The 16233-nt window shown below is 58.7% G+C and overlaps 1 protein-coding gene and 1 long non-coding RNA gene across 32 annotated transcripts in view; one reads left to right on the top strand and one right to left on the bottom strand.

Annotated features, from left to right (window-relative positions):
• Positions 1-2194, bottom strand: part of LOC106783474 (uncharacterized) — a 45435-nt gene extending 43241 nt beyond the window's left edge. Inside the window, exons 1-2 of one of the 2 annotated variants that reach the window (XR_001381274.3) lie at positions 1794-2194; positions 1490-1665 (exon numbers count right to left, since the gene is read on the bottom strand). This is a non-coding gene — a long non-coding RNA (uncharacterized lncRNA). The remainder of the gene's footprint in view (positions 1-1489; positions 1666-1793) is intronic. The other variant, XR_011420732.1, reaches the window with a different exon arrangement.
• A 53-nt stretch (positions 2195-2247) lies between these two features.
• EMID1 (EMI domain containing 1) overlaps positions 2248-16233 on the top strand; it is a 49607-nt gene continuing 35621 nt past the window's right edge. For 7 of the 30 annotated variants that reach the window (XR_011420731.1, XR_002809657.2, XM_070219827.1 and 4 more), the window contains exons 1-3: positions 2252-2465; positions 9521-9634; positions 9764-9867. Coding sequence is in view for 26 of the 30 variants with exons in the window: in XM_070219827.1 (XP_070075928.1) it covers positions 2365-2465; positions 9521-9634; positions 9764-9867 (319 nt within the window). In the remaining 4 variants the exon portion in view is untranslated. Of the gene's footprint in view, positions 2466-8740; positions 8830-9520; positions 9635-9763; positions 9868-16233 lie in introns of those variants that run through there. The other 23 variants (XR_011420730.1, XM_070219819.1, XM_023646915.2 and 20 more) reach the window with 12 other exon arrangements.

Genomic DNA, 16233 nt, shown 5'->3' with positions numbered 1-16233 from the left:
AATTGACACCTAGGCCTATGGGGTACTGAGCCTGTGTGGTAACCACCAGGCTGCACCGCCACGGGATGTGGCTGTAGTTATAAATAAACACCCTGGACCAGGGGACCCCAGCCTCAGCAAGAACGGGGCCCCCTCTGATGTCAACATGTTGGTAACAGCATTTACTGAGAGTGTCCCTTGCTGAGGAAATTCTACAGTGGCCTGAAGCTCCCAGGAATTTGGTGGCGTTGGTAAAGGAATGTCTATGCCATTAATCACAGGGGCATCTCGGCATGTTGAAGACAGACCTGGTGATGTCTCCTCATTCTGAGGCACCCACCCCAGGTGTCCCCGACACCTCAAAGGTCTTCCAAGGCACTCCCCAGGACATAAGCCACTGCTCAGCGCTTCTCCTTCCGAAAGAGCTGCATGCCCTTCAAAGTCACCTTTGGGGAGAACGTTTTTGATCCCAGCCGCTTGAGTGGGGCTGTAGATGGGCCTGGCCTGGTCCTCTCAGGAGATGACCCCTTGGGACTGACAAGTCATCCATGGTATGAAGTCACTGATCTAGTTGTGTCGCAAACGAGGGCTAACCAGAGAGGCACAAAGCTGCATTTCTTGGGAGTCAGACAGACAGCACACAGTAGGTGCCCAAAAATCACACATGGAAGGGAGGAAGGCAGCTCCGCAAGGAGGTGAAGTTGGCACCGTGATGATGTCATTGGAGGAAGTGGAGCCTTTAGGCGACCACATGAGCCAAGAGACAGTGGGTGCAGGGCACTACCATGACATCTCAATCCTGCCCACACCCTCATAAGGAGGGTCCCATGTCCTCCTTACAAAAAGAAACTGAGGCTGGAGAGGGGCAGAACTTGGCCAAGCTAACTCAGGCAGAGGCGGCAGAGGCAGGGTTTGGGCCCGGCTCTCGATACCTGCCCCCTCGGGGGACAGGGGGCAGCTCCCTCTACATCAGCACAGCCTCCCCCGTCCTGACTCAGGCCCGGGGCCCAGCGCTGCCCGGCCCGGCGAGTCTGGGAGAGGGAGTCCCCAGGAATCAGAGGCCGGGCTGGCAGATCCTTCCTGCTGGAGTGTCTCTAGTAGGGATCTGGGATCTGGACAAGCCATGGCAGGATCCAGCAGGACGAGCCCCCGGTGTGCCACCAAGCTGGGCAGGGGGCTCCCCAGCCCAGTGCTGCCAGCTACACCTCAACCCAGGCAGAAGGGGTGGTCTGAGACCGGCCTAGAGCTTTGGAGGGTTCTGGGTTGCCTCTAATGAGAGCTGTGGATGAGAGCTCAGCTCATCCCCATAAACACACACATGTCACACATACCCATCATACCTGCACACACATGCATCACAAACACACATCACACATGCACACTCATCCATCACACACACCCATCGCATGCACACACATTTGCTTACACCTTCGTGGGACTCACCGCCCTCTGCCCAGAAGCTCATCCATGTACCCCGGATGAGGAAACTCCACTCTAAGGCAGTCCTTACCTTGTTACAGTTAGGGAAACGCAGGCCCAGACCAACATGCTGTCTGCACTCTTCCTTAATTCTTCTTAAGAGCTTACTCCCTCTGAAGCCAGGAGATCTGGGTTCAAATCCTGACTCTTCCAACCACTGCTGGAGTGCTTTAGGTAGATGACATTTCCTCTCTGTGCCTCACTCATCTGTAAAATGGCGATAAGAGTGGACATTGACCTTATGAGGGCAGCCCAGGTCTTCTCCTCCCAGAGGGACTAGACAAGTGCCTGGGCCTCAGTTTTCTTCTCTGTAAAATGGGGACAATTGTGCCCACCTTGCCCAAAGTGGTTTGAAGATTAAACCAAGACAGGATGTGAATCGGAGGTGAGGCGACCTGCACACAGTGGCGCTCACTGCTCAGGAAGTCTTTGTTGCATGGAGGGGTGGTGCTCTCCCGCCTTGGGGACTGGATCCCCAAGAGGGGAGGACGGCCCCCGCATCCTAGCTCAGGCGTGGCGGCTTCAGGCCGTGACTGCCTCTGAGCCCACGCCCCGGCCTCAGTTCCCCAGTCTGCAACAAGTGGGAGGGCACCTCCGACCTGACACCCCGCCCCACAAAGGGCTAGGCGCGCGGAGCGCCGGGCTCAGGTGGGCACCTGGCAGGCCTCCTGGCGGGCGCGCCGGCCCCCCGGGGCTCCTTCCGGGTTGGCGGCGGCGGCGCGGGGGGCGGGGGGCCGCGCCGAGGGGCCGGGCGAGGCCGGGAGCGCGCGCCCCCGCCCCGCGCCCGCCTCCCGCCCGCCCTCCCGCCGCTGCGCTGGGAGCCGGGCTCCGCGCGTCCGGGGCGGCAGGCGGCGCGGGCGGGGACGGCGGGCCGGGGGCGGCCGCGAGGACGGCGCCGGGCGCAGCATGGGCGGCCCGCGGGCCTGGGCGCTGCTCTGCCTCGGGCTCCTGCTCCCGGGAGGCAGCGCCGCGTGGAGCGTCGGGGGAGCCCAGTTCTCCGGGCGCAGGTAAGGACTGCCCCCCACCCCCGTGTCCTGCCAGCCCCGCGTAGGGAGCCGGGACCCTAGGCACCCCTAACCTCCGTGCGAGCCCGGGATTGGCAAAGGGACCCGGTCCTCCACCGCAGTGCCAGCCCGGGTGGGGGCAGGGACCCTGGGCCGCCCCGCTATTTGGCAGAGGCTCCCGGCAGGGCAGGGGGTCCCCTCCTCCAGGTGTCTGGAGCCGGCAGCCCCTCACAACCTCCTCCATCCCCCACCACTTCACCTCCAGAGCCCCAGAGGAGGAGGGAGGGGCACAATGAGGGAGAAGCCCCCGAGGACTTCTGTCACCCTAGCCCAAAGGCCCCCCTCCCTGCACTTAGGAAAAGCCCGGGACACCCCCTAGCCGACGCTCGGGAGACCCCTCTCCCCTTGTCCTGCTCCTGGCTTTTTTTAGTACCCCTGGCTATTTATTTCCCTTGGAGGAAGGCTGGGGTGGAGTTTCGCATGCAGCCCGTGGGTCACTGTCGGCCCCCAGGGACCTGGCATTTTGGACAGATATGGGAAGGAGTTGGCGTCTTCCTGCTGCTCTCTCAGGAGCTGGGGACATTCTCTCTTCTGCTGTTTATGGAGCATCTTCTAGTACCAGTGAGGGGGCCCTTTATATGCAGTGTCATCATTAATCCTTCAAGGAAGGAATGAGGTAGGGGGCACTGTCCCCATTTAGCAGATGAGCAAACTGAGGCTCCTGAGAATTAGCATAGTCTTCTAGGGTCATGGGCCGTTAACAGAACAGCTGGGATTAGAATCTGTGTCTTTCTGGCCTTGATGACAGTGTTTGAACCTGCCCCGGCCTGTGTCCTGGCTGCAGCCTCTATCCCTGCTGGGGTCCCCTCTTGAGGGCCAGCTGCGGTTGTCTGAGGCAGACAATACGGAGTAGCCAGGCCTCTCCAGGCCTTTTCATCCCATTCAAAGGCCTGCCTGGCCCCCACCCCCTACGGCCTCAATTCTTTAATTCTTTTCAGAAATTCCCCTTTCCCAGTGGTCAGGGGCCAGCTTGGCCCCACTGGGCTAACAAGAGCAGGTGACGTGGACAGGACTGGAGGGCAGAGGTGGCCGAGGCATCAGAGGCCAGAAGAGCAGTTGTCTGAGACTGGGATGGGCGAGTGGCAGATGTCACAGCCACCACCTACTGCATGTTCACCACGGCTGACCTGGGCTGCATTTTACCTGTATCCATCGCCTCCAGAATCTTCCCAACTGCCATGGGAGGCATGCATTTTTACGGTCTCCATTTCACAGAGGAGGAAGCTGAAGCCTAGAGAGGGGATATGACCCCAGGGTGTGTATGTGAGTCCCCAGGATCCCGGGTGCTAAGATGACTGAGACTCTGAACTCCGAATTCCCACTGTTGGGTTCAGATGGATGGTTGAGAGGGCGTAAGGTCCAGACTACCCTCCAGCCAGTCCAGGGAAGGGCCCCCGAGCCTGGGCTTCTCGCCCCCAGGACTTGCTGAGTGGGAGCGGGATCGTGGCTATGGGCCGATATCTGATGCTCACTGGGGATTGTCACACCATCTGTTCACAGAAGGCTCACAGTGGCCTGAGCATCACAAAAGCCCTGTGGGCAGTGCTTTTGCTCCCGTTTTATAGGTAAGAAGACTGAGACCTAGAGAGGCAAAGTGGCACCTCAGTCCAGGCCAGCCAGTTTCCAAAACCACAAGCAGAGGTGGTCAGCTTGTGGGTCTGGGAGACGTTTGCAGGTCGTGGTTAGGAGTTAGTGGCTCTGGCCTTGGCTCTGTCACCCACTGGATGTGCAACCTCAGACAGGTAACTTCACAGCCCTGGGTCTCAGTTTCCTCACCGTTTCCCTGTTTCCTCCCCTCATCCCCTGCTCACGGGCCTGTTCTGAGGGTGGGCAGCCCCCCAGGGGAAGGGCATGGGTCCTGATGTACAGTGGTTCCTGTATCACCAACATTAGGTGGAGGAAGGGACCCCTAGCTGGAGGAATCTGTGGTCCTCAGCTGCCAGGATGTCCCCTTGTGGCCCCGTCCCAGCATCATTGGAGACAGCATGGGGATGTCATACCCATCAGCCCTCTCTCCACCCCCAGCCCGGCGCCCCAGGCGCCCCTTGGCAGCCGAGGGATCAGTGTCAGAAAAGAGGCTTTGTGCCTGGGGAGGGGGAAGCCCGGGAAGGCATCCAAGGGGCCGCCCCCAGCCCCAGGAATGTGGCAAGACTTTGAGACCCCTGGAACCAGGGTGCCTGGGGGCTGTGCAGAGCTGCCTTGGCTCACCCCTGCCCCAGTCCACCCCCCAATCCCTGCTGGGGCTGCTTCCTGCCCCTCCAAGGTCCCTCCCAGCCTGAATCCCCATTTCGTTTAAGGACCCATCTCAGTGCTGTGGCTCTAGGGTTGAAGCCATCAGTGGTGTCCTGGCCCAGGCCTCTTCCTCCTTCAGTACTGGCTTCCTTTGGGCAAATCCTAAGAATTCTCTTCCTCAGCCCATCTCTCAGGAGCTCAAATCCCAGCTCTGTGCCCACATGGGTGACTCAGGCAGGTGATTTCTCTCAGAGCCTCAGTTTCCCCTTCTGTAAAATGCAGAACCTGACAACTCCCATCCCTCAGTCGAGGGTATGACCTCGTGTGGAATGTAGTGTGCTGGTGTCCCTCGGGGAAGCCCCTGGGGTGAGGGGCCCCATGTCACTGTCCAAGAACAAGAATTGCCAAGAGCAGTTAGCACTGTGCTAAGTGGGTTGTGTGAAACCTCCTCCGCTGGAGGAGATTCTGCTGTCCCCATTTGCAGATGGACAAAGTGAGGCTCAGAGAGGGTCAGGCTTTGTCCAAGGTCACCAAGTTAGGAAGCAGCAGAGCTAGGACTGGAACTTCGCCCCTAGAGGGGGGTTCTGGCTCTAGTCACCCCACCCCCACCCCATATGTCTCTTTTCTTTCCTCTCCTTTTCATAACGGCCCTTGGCCCCCAGCCCGCTTGGCTGCCTCCTGCAATTAGCCCCTATCACCGTTCCGGATCACAGCCCTGGGCCCCGCGGAGACAAAGTCCCCTGGGCCCCTTGTGGCAGGGAGTGGAGGGCAGGTGGGGGGGCCCTCGTGGGGGCGGCTGGTGCCAGGCTGAGCTGGTCTGGCCTGTTTTCTCTCCTTCCGGCGGCCTCTGGGGGCCCAGGAGGTGCTGAGTGGGCAGAAGTGGCAGGCCCAGGAGGGAAGTGCTGCTCCTCCCAGCCCCTGCCCTAGCCCCATCCCACAGGAGGTGGCTCAGCCTCACCGACTTCTTGGGCAGCTTATCGCAGACCACAGCCTGGGAAAGGAAGCCCCCAGGGGCAGCCAGATGGAGGTGGGGCTTCCAAGTACTGCACCCGTCTCTGGGAAACTGCATCCTGGCTCCTCTGCCCAGGACCACTGTCAGTTCTCAGTCATTCAGTCATTCAGCAAACCTCCCTGAGTGCTCTCAGGCTGAGCCCCATCCTGGCTTGGTCCCTGCCAATGCCGTCCTCCAGCATCTGTTGGGAGGCAAAAGCTATGGGCTATTATGAGGGTGAGGGAGCCCCTGGAGCTGCCTGACCTCACCTGGGGCCTCAGGACTGAGACCTAAAGGATGAATTGGAGTTTGCCTGAGCTGGAGGGTGGGGCTTTCCAGGCAGAGGGAATCTCATATGGAAAGATCTGAGGTGGGAGAGAACAGGGCACATGGAAGGGAGGGCAGCAAGTTTGAAGAGAGGCGGGAGCATGCAGGACAGAACAGTCAGAGCTCGCAGGGCGATGGGGAACCAGCGTGGGCTCCAGACTCCAGGCAAGCAGTGGTGACTTTTTTTAGGTCTGTGCTTTAAAAAGAGCTCCTGCTGCCCTGGAAAGTGGACGGACAGGCGAGAGGGTGGTGGGGCCAGGCCAGGACTCTGCAGAGAGCTCAGGCTAATTCTGGGGGCAGCAGGGCTGGGGGCTTCAAGACCAAGGTGGGGGGGAGCGTGGTAATTGGTGATCCTCCAGGTGGAGGGGCTGAGGGGCTGACCTTGAATCCCCCCTGGCCTGAGTGTCCCCTCTGTCCAGCTGACCGCAAGCTCCATGTCCCCTAAGCAGGGGGGTGAACTCCAGCTTGCAGGAAACCAGGGAGCCAGGCAGTGACCCACGCGGGGGAGATTTTAATTAAGGAAGAAGAAGAAAATAGTTTTCTCTAGCCCCCACCCTGCCCCCACCGTAGAGAGAGGGACAGCTTAGGCAATTGTGGGCAGTCACAGGCCCGCCTCCCCAAGCCCAGGTCAGGGGCTGGGCATGGGGGTGGGGGGCGGTGTACATGTGTGTGTAATGGCACATGGCTGTGTGTCTGTAGGTGTGGACCCGAGTGCAGGGAGGGCGGTCATTTGTGTGGCTTCATGTCCTTCCGGATTTGCTTTGGTCTGATTGTGCTTGAGTGCCTCTGTATGTGTGTGCTTCTGTGGGTCTGTGTGTGCACATGGGCACAGGTGTGTCCAAGAGTTGTATGCACATGTGCATATATGAGTGTGTCCATGTGCACATGCGTCTGCCTGTGCCTGTGTGCTCGGTGTGTGTGCATATTGATGTGTGCGCGTGCATTTGCAGGTGTGTGTTGTGTGTGCGTCTGTACACTGGCGTGGAGTCTTCATTCCATGCCCAGAACCCCCTCCTGTGTCCAGACAGCTCTGACTGTCCTCTGCTGAGATTGCTCCCTCCCTCCTTCCTTCCTTCTCAGAACCCCTTGGCCAGCCTGGATGATGTCACACAGGCTGCAGGGGGACATCCAAGCCCCCTGAAATTGTACCCCAAGTTTTATGCATTTTTCCACAACTCACATCAATTTTCCAAAGGGTCTTATGTCCCCCCAATCAAAACCCTGACAAGTTTAAAACCACAGCTCTAGGGACCTGGAGGCTCTAAAGGATGGGGGGCCTTTTTGAAATGAATCATTTTAAACTTATGAAATCCCTACCTGCTTATTAGGAGAAACATTTCCAGCCTAAGATTAAGACTGCAGGCTCTGGGGTCAGATGGACCTGAATTCCAACCATGACTGTGTCACATCGTGGGTGCCCAGGGAGCGTCCTGGACCCCAGCACTTCAGTCTTCCCATGTATAAAGTGGCTCATAATTGGGTGTTTGGAGGGCCCGGGGCACACCTCCTGGCAGGCAGCAAGCATGAGAACTGGAGGCTGCTGTGAGCGCAGCAGACAGAGGGGGTGGAAAGCTCCTCCCCGCCACAAGAGATGGCAAATTGATGTGAACATGTGATTTTTCCTAAGTTTATGCGCATATAGCTATATTTGTGCATACGTGTATAAATAGTCTTTTGGCTTTCTGTTCCTTTCTCATTTTAATAGAAATGCAGTCATTCTCTATTGGTCTACGCATGCTTTTTTCCTCCTCACCAGGCCCAGTGCTCTACACATGGAGACCTTGGGCTCTGCCACAGCATCTGGTTCCCCATATCTAGTGGTCCTGTTTAGGCTGTTCCCAGTTTTTCACTGTTCCCGACAGTGAGGTAACAAGCACCTGTCACCTCTGCCATGGGGTGGCTGGCCAAGGGCTCTGTTGAGCTGCTGCCACGTCACTGGGCCAACAGAGCCATCCCTTCTCCTGGCTCTCCGACCTCCATGCCTGTGGCTAGGCTGGTCTCCTCCTGGACTGAGTCTGTGCAGGGACTTCCCCAGAGTCGCACAGTGAGTTGGTCCACTGGTCTCAGCCAAGGACATTCTCCTTCTGGGGCGGGGGTGGGAGAGCAGCTGGGGGGACTGGACTTCAGAGGTGGCAGCACCTCTGTGATGGCTGGGACATTCCAGGTGCTCAGTGGCCCTCAGCCCTGCACGGGGTCACGATTTTTTTGCTGGGCTGGGAAAGGAGGGCTGTTTCAGGTGACCCTTCTGAGCCCGAGCCCCCCACCCTGCCAGACTTACCTTTGTGGCCTCGAGCTCAGGGTCAGCAGGTTCCCAGGCTGGGGCCTTCACAGAGCCACAGACCGTGGCTCAGGAGATGGGGAGGAGACGGGAGCTGAGGCCTCTGGAATGGAGTCAGGGGCCAGGCTGGGCCATCCACCTTCGTAGGTATGAATCTGGCTCCACCATGAGCCAGCTCTGTGACTTGAGCAGCTGTCTTATTCTCTCTGAGACTCAGTTTACACCTCTATAAAGTGTGTGGGGGGCGTGCCCTCCTGGCTCACCGTGAGAAGATGCATACAGTAGGTGCTCAATATATGCAGCACACTATGACCATTAGTTGGCATCTGGAGAAGTCAGTCCTCCATGCTTGAGACATTGATTGTGCATCCTGACTGTCACACAGAGGGGACGCGAGGACAAGTGAGACAGGGCCTCTCCCTCACGTGCCAGGGGAGCGAGAGTGCAGACTGAATCACCAGCTTAATTCGGCGTGACAGGTATACAAAGTGGTGCGGATCCAGGGCAGGGAACCATCAGTTCTGCTCAGGTGGGGGTGGGGGTGGAGAAGGACAAGGGGAGAGGTGACAGCACAGCCGGGCTTTGAAGGTAGGAGGTGCCAAGGGGAGAAGTGGAGGAAGGGTGCTCTGGGCAGTGGGCCCAGCATGAGCAAAGGCCTGGAGGCGAGGGATCCAGGTGTCAGGGCAGAGATCCGGAGGGCTGAGGCTGGGGGTGAGCAAGGGAGGATGCGGCCAGGTTTCCATTTTATGACACTGCCTGTAAGGAGAGACAGAGGGGCAAGATGGAGGGGCCGCTGTTGTTGTCCAGCTAGGAGGCAGGAGGCAGTGGTGACCCGACAGGCCAGGGTTGGAGAGAAGGGATGAGGAGGAGGGGAGCCCCCTGGTAAAGATGCCCTGCTTCCATCTTGCCCCCCAACAGCTCATTCCCTAAGACCTCCCCAGTAGGGGGTGAGGGCACGGCCGCCCCCGCTGGGGCTGTGGAATTCACTCCCCAGCCATAGCAGCACAGAGCCTCCTACCGGAGCCCAGAGGACTCTGAGAGCTCAGGGGCTCCCTGCCTGGAGAGTCGGGGCTCCTAGAGAGAACACGGACCTCCTAACCTGTCCTCCTGGGGTTCCGGGCATGGGGCTGCACGTTGCACCTGAGCTTCCCCTCTTTGGATCTGTTTCAGGAACTGGTGCTCATACGTGGTGACCCGCACCATCTCGTGCCACGTGCAGAATGGCACCTACCTTCAGCGAGTGCTGCAGAATTGCCCCTGGCCCATGAGCTGCCCAGGGAACAGGTGAGTGAGACCGTGGTGGAGAGGGAGCTGATGGCATCGCAAGTGGAGGCACAGCGTGGGCAAAGCCCTGGCAGTGGGAGAGGTGGCGGAAGACCCTGTCTGAGCTCAGCCCCCTGGGCTCTCTTTCAGCTACAGAACCGTGGTGAGACCCACATACAAGGTGATGTACAAGACAGTGACCGCCCGCGAGTGGAGGTGCTGCCCGGGGCACTCGGGGGCAAGCTGCGAGGAAGGTAGGACTGCCCCAAGGTGCAGGCTAGGTGCCTCCCCTTGGCTGCATGGGAAGGAGCCCTAAACTTGCTGACTTGGTACACACTGCGGTGCGGAGCGCCGTGCGCACTAGGGTACCCTGCATGGAGTAGCTGGTGAGCTCCGGCTCAGACCTAGTGGGAGCCTGCTGTCCTGTGGGTGTTGACTGCCTGCCTCCTGGGGGACTCTCAGGACCCCCGGCAGAATTTCATACCTGCTGTGTTGCTCACGTCTTCGGTCACACCATCCCAAGCCTTTCCTCCAAACCTGGAGAAAACGCATCAGGACATTGATGTAATAGATAGGTCAGGGGGTCTGCAAGGTCAGGATGGTTATATCCATCCTGCAGGTGAGAAAACTGAGGCTCAGGAAGGTGATGGGCACACAGCTCCTAAGGGGCAGTCACGATTCAAACCCCGGTCTGCCTGGCTCTGCCCAGGGCCTCAGGGAGGGGAGGACTCCCCTGGGCGCCGCATGTGTGGAGCGTGTCCCAGGCAGAGGGACTCTTCTTACCCCACCCCCTTCTCTGTGTGCACTGTGGGTGGCGCAGGGCCGAGACCCGGCAGGGGTGCAGAGGAGGCAGCCCGGGCCTCCCTGGAGCCTGGTACACAGGTTGCTTCGAGAGCCGTCTCCTCTCAGGCACCTGCCTCTCTGCTGAGCATTCCAGGCCACTCCCATCCTCACTGCTTGGCCAAACCCGGTGAGAGGAAGGTTTGTGGACACCAAGGGCTGTGTTCCGAAGAATGGCCCTGAAGAGGATGGCCCGGCCTAGTACCAGCCGAGAGCCAGGCCTGTCGGTGCCTCGATGGAAAGAGGCGCTCCAGGCCCCCAAAGCACCATGGGATTGTGAACATCAGTCACCAGACGTATCCCGATTCCAGAAACGTGAATGTGTGAAACACAGCCTCCGGATCAAGGGACCGTGATGCCGACAGCACTCACCATTCCTAGGGGGGCCTCTTGAGAGATTTACACATTTCACCTCCCTGGGGCCCCACAGTAGCCCCGGTTCACAGAGGGGGCAATAGAGACCCAGGGAGGTGGTCATGTGCCCAGAGTCACACGGGGTGGGGGCAGAGCCCACCCCAAAATGGGACAGGGAGGGGGCCTGACAGGTTTCAATGTGGAATGAGGGAGTCCCCAAAACAGCTGGGGAGGAGCGGGATACCCAGAGGAGAAGAGAGCCGTCTGACACCCAGCAGGGGTCCCGTCCAGAGAGGCAGCATTAAAGGCTGGTGTGGGAGGCTGGGAGGAGCAGCCACAAGGGGAGCCAGGAACAGCACCCGCCCCTCCCTGCTGGGAGGCAGAGGGGAAGGTGGAAGGGCCCCAGGGGCAGGAGGAGAGCCAGCCAGGAGGGGCTGCTGCCAAGGAGGCCATGGAGGAGCTGGTGGTGGGGAGGGGCGAATCCTCAGGGTGTGGGGGCCGCCTGGTCCTGGAGGGCCTGCCCAGACAAAGGCCACTCTGTCCCTGGCTCCCCTCCCAAGGGCAGACCTTCCCGGGTCTGTGGGGCCGTCAGGAGCGGGTGAGGGAGCAGGTCAGGTGGGGCAGTGCCCATGCCCTTGAGTCCAGCAGCTGGAGGCTGTGTGTCCAAGAGGCAGGATAAGGGCTGGGGGCTCTGCCGTTGGCAAGGCGGGGGTGCAAGACAGGGGCTGGGCCAGGCCAACCCTGACATCTACCACCTCCCTCTGCAGGGCCTTCGGGTCCCAGCCTGAGGACAGGGGGTATCCAGGGCTTCATGGGCCAGGCCAGCTCTGCCACACACCAGCTGTGTGGCCTCGGGCTGGGGACTCTCCATGCATTGTGCAAGGGCACCGGACTGGGGGGTAGGGAGGCTGCAATTCGAGTGGCCCTCGACTCATGCTCTGTCAGAGGGAGGGGCGCCTTCGCTAAAGGGTGCCACGCTGTGGTGTGCGCCTGCAGCAGCCTGGGGTGCCCCCACACTGAGCCTCCGTGTCCTCCCCTGTGAAATGGGGGATAATAGAGTCTGCCTCCCAGGATGTTGCCAGGATGAAATGAAGCAGGAAAGACCCTGCAGATGGTGTGGCAGCCCATGGTGGCACTATGTGATGACCGATGGGACAGAAGGGCCTCTCCCCACCCACAGGGTTGGAGCTGAGCAAACGGGTGCCCAGGCCTGGATATTCTGGAAACTGTTCTGTTGGGGTCCTGGAAATGAGGGGTGGAGAAGCGTGGGGACGTTGCCGGCCCATCCCGGGCCCTGCCTTTCCTCTGATAGCCGGGCTTAGGCCAGGCTCCCCAGCTGTTTCCCCTGCCAGTGACCGCCCTTGTGGTCTGCTCAGTGCTGTGACGTGACCCTGGGGCCATAGAGCTGCATCACCAGGGGCGACAGGGCCCAGGGAGCCTGGGGTGAGCTGAAGGAGGAGAGGCAACACCCATCATCCCAGAATCCAGCCCTGGATCAGCTGCACTCTGCTGTGTGACCTGGGGCAAGTCCCTTCACCTCTCTGAACCTCATCTCTCTCTGTGCCGCCTGGGATTGAAAAATGCCCACCTCATACCTTATTATGAGGACTAGAGACTCACGCCTTGCACACAGTAGATGCTTGAAAAATGTCTTCCCCTCCCCTTCAGCCCCCTGTGCTGGGGATTCTGTGGTGGCTCTCAGGGACCACCCTGCCTCCCACCTCTGAGACCCCACTTCTCAGTCAGCTGCTCAGCAAACAGGCCTCAAGTGTGCAGGCTTGACATCCGCTAGGCCAGACGACTTCATGGCTCCTAGCCCTGGTTTTCCCGTCTGCAAAATGGGAATGTTCGCTCTGTGATGAGCAAGGATGGTCTCCTTGATGTTCGTGACACCTGTGAGGAAGGGGCTAGAATGGGCCTCATTTTACAGATGGGAAACTGAGGCGTGCAGAGGCAAAGAGGCTAGCCTGGGCTCTCTCAACACGTGAGAGCCAGGATTGGGATCTGCCTGACCAAGCTTCTGTCTGTGCTCCCAGGCCTTGGGATGGGCCCTGAGCAGCCTGGGCTGGTGGCTTCTGCTGAGAGCCGAGCCGCTGTGGCCACCATGTCACCCTGCCTCTGGGGGCTCCCTGTAGGCAGATCTCTCACCCATCAGACCCACTGTCCAGATGGTGAAAGTGAAGCTCAGAGAAGGTGTGAGTCTCACACAGGGTCACACAGCAAGTAAGCATCATGACTGGGATTCTCCCCAGGGCTCTGGCCTGAGGTCTGCAGTGTCCCCCTGCCTCAGACCCTCCTGCAGTAACAATGACAAGAGGAAGGAAAGCTGCCACCATCCTCTGTCCGTGCTAGGTACTGTGAATTGTACTCACCTGTGTCATGCCGTCTTGTCATGGTACAGAAGGTCCAGATGTGGAAACTGAGGCTGGGAGAGGATCTTGCTCTGAGTCACGGCCCAATTCAAAGCACATCAGTCTGACCCGGAGCCGGGATCTCCCCTCTGCAGAGTGCGGGCTGAGGACTTCCAGGCGGAGCGAGTTCAGGCAGTGGGGGCACCGTGAGGCTGGCAGAAGCCAGTCTCAGCCCCAGCCTGTCCCAGATAGAAAGATGGACGAGCTGGGGGCTCCCTCGCTGCCTTCTCCTCAGGGGCGCCCCTAGAGCCAGGCTGCCTCTGTTTCCCTCTCCCTGTCTCCACTATCCTCATCGCACATGTCCCTTCCCCATCTGTAGACCCCCACAGCCCTTATCTTCCATGATGGGGAACCAGCGTGGGAAGAACTTTGCCCAAGGTCACACAGCAAAACAGCTTATGAGCAGACTCGAGGTTCCAGCCCAGGCCCTTCCTGGGCCCTCGGCCTCTCGTCCACGGCTGGGCCCTTCCGCACACATCTTTCCAGCTCTAACCAGATGCCAATTTCAGAGCCAAGCCAGTGCTTTACTTTGCGGATTCAGAGTGCCATGGGCAGTGGCTGTTTCCTCTCCCTGCGACCTTCTTGGTGCCCCCACCTGGCTGCAGTGGCCCCCAACCTGTTATCACCACTCTTGTCTCTCCAGTGCCTGGCACGGGCCTGGTGTAAAGTGGGTGCACAGAAATGAATGGGAACCCCATGTTACCCGAAGAGCAGGCCAGGCCAGACACAGACAAGCCTTCCCAGAGGCCTGCCAGAGGATTCTTGGAGCTCCTGGCCACAGCCCTGACCTCGAGCCCGGCTCAGGCCAACAGCAGCAAATATTTACATTTGCAAAGTACATTCCCAGGAGGAGCCCTGGGCCGGGGCTGGGGAGGCTGCACCTCTGTGGCTTGTGGTCACGGGACCCAGCAGCCCTGGGAGGTGGCTTTGAACGAGGAAACCCCCTCTCTTGGCACCTCTCCTTGGAGAGAAAGTCAGAAGTGGAGCCCAATGACACCCCCCCAACTTCTCACACCCCCATTTCCAGCTTAGGGCAGGATTTGAATCCCCTCCCAGCCCCCGCCCATGTGGACAGGCAGCCTCTCCTCTCTGGCCCTCGGTGTTCTCATGAGGATCTGATGAGAAGGGGCGCAGGGCTAGAAACTACAGATGGCACTGGCCTTGTGCAGGTCAGAACAGGGAGTGATGAGAGCGTCAAGGGGCTTTGGTGGGTCCCGTAGTCTGTCTAGGAAGGATTCCTGGAGGAGGTGACATGGGAGCAGCTGCTGTGGGGGTGGGGGTAGGGAGGCAGTGTCTGTGTGTGTGTGTGTGTGTGTGTGTGTGTGTGTAGGGCTGGCGGGGACCTCCCAGGTGGTGGGAAGTGGCCCACAGTCAGGATCCCAGAGTGGAGCTGGGTTCGTGGTCGTGGGATGAGTTTGGAGCTCCTGGGAGGGCGAGGTCAGGGCTGGGGAGGGGCCCCTTCAGGCCAGACCGCCAGGCTCGGGTGAAGGGGACTCTCAGCCTACTGGGGCCTGCTCCAGGGACCCTGGCCCAAGCCCAGTGGGAGGGACATGACAGTTTTGTCCTACAGGAGACCTCCCCTAACCCGTGGCTTTTTGCCTACTGGAATGCTGTGTGGTGTAGGTCCATTTTACAACCTGGTGTGTCCATTAAAGTATTTCTGTCCATTTATCAGAATTTAGGAGAGTTTGAGGGATAATTTTTGTGATCCTAAATCCAGAGCCAAGCTTTTCTGGGTTTTTTGACAGTTTTGTTATTTCTTTAAACTTTTTTCTTTTTTTTAAATTTTAACTTGCAGTTACTTTGAGCCAGTTACGTCTGTGCTGCTGGTCAGGCCATGTTTTCATTAGTTTTTCTAGTTTCTCTGGCTCCCCAGTGAAATGTCCAAAAGCAAATCAGCTGAAGAAGGATTTTCAACCACAAGTTCACAGATTCATAACTCAAGGACACCCTATTGCGACATTAGAACGTTGATGCTCATTTTCAAGACTGTTGTGTCTGCCGTCCGCATTGTTTTGCCTTTCCTTCTGTTTGCTTACTTTAAATTCATTTTCAGCCAGTGATTCATGCACTCACCAACAAAAGGTTATGGAGGCCCCTGAGGCCCTACTGCGTGCCGGGCACTTTTCCAGACCGTGTGCAAAACAGATGAGGTCCTTGCCCTGATGGGGCTTGTGATCCAACCAGGGGGATGGACGACCAACAGGAGACTGGGAAACTGGCGCAGAAGATGACGTGTTAGAGGGTGGAAAGTGCTGTAGAAAAAAAGGGAACGATAGCAGGATGGTGGGGCAGGTGGCAGGGCAGATGCTCAGCCGAATGCTGAGATGCTTCATCCTGGAGAAAACCGCAACTTCCACGGGGTTGGAGAGCCGGCCACTTCTTTTGGGTGACTTCCTAAAAAGAGTAATAAAATGATCTTTTCCATCTTCCTGTGGGAGCAAAGAGGTGAGGAGGGCTTGGCGAGGCTGTTCTTCTCAGGAGCCAGCAGGAAGGGCCTCTCTGCCTCTGCCCAGTGAGCTTGGGGGCCAACTCGAGGTGCCAAGTGGCTCAAGAAAGAGGAGATCGGGCCCTGGAGTTAGACCAACCGGGGTTCAAATCCAGTCTCCAGCCTTAAGGTGGACGACCGAGGGGCAGTCACTTCACCTCTCTGCCTTGTTTTCCCCCAAGGGGAAATATTCATAGTCAGTTGTCCATTTATCTGAGTACAGGGGACAGAGAAGTGGTGATCCCCAGCTGCTCTGTGCCTCAGTTTCCCCATCTGTAAAGTGGAGATGATACTAGCACCCACTCCCAGGTATACTCACAGGATTTGTGAGGATAATGAGTTAAGACTGTGTATGTAAAGTACTTAGAAGGTGCCAGGCCCAGCATAAGTGCTAAGCCAGTATATAGGATCGTTATTATTACCTACCTTGTAGGATTGAGCTGGGCTATCTAAAGCGCTTAGCACTGGGCACGGCTCACTGTGGCATCCCCCTGCCCACAGGGCCCCTGACCCCTGCCCCAGCCCTG

This window comes from Equus caballus, chromosome 8 (assembly GCF_041296265.1).
Source record: "Equus caballus isolate H_3958 breed thoroughbred chromosome 8, TB-T2T, whole genome shotgun sequence".
In the NCBI taxonomy this organism is placed as follows: Eukaryota; Metazoa; Chordata; class Mammalia; order Perissodactyla; family Equidae; genus Equus; species Equus caballus.
This window is presented reverse-complemented; position numbering and strand designations above follow the sequence as displayed.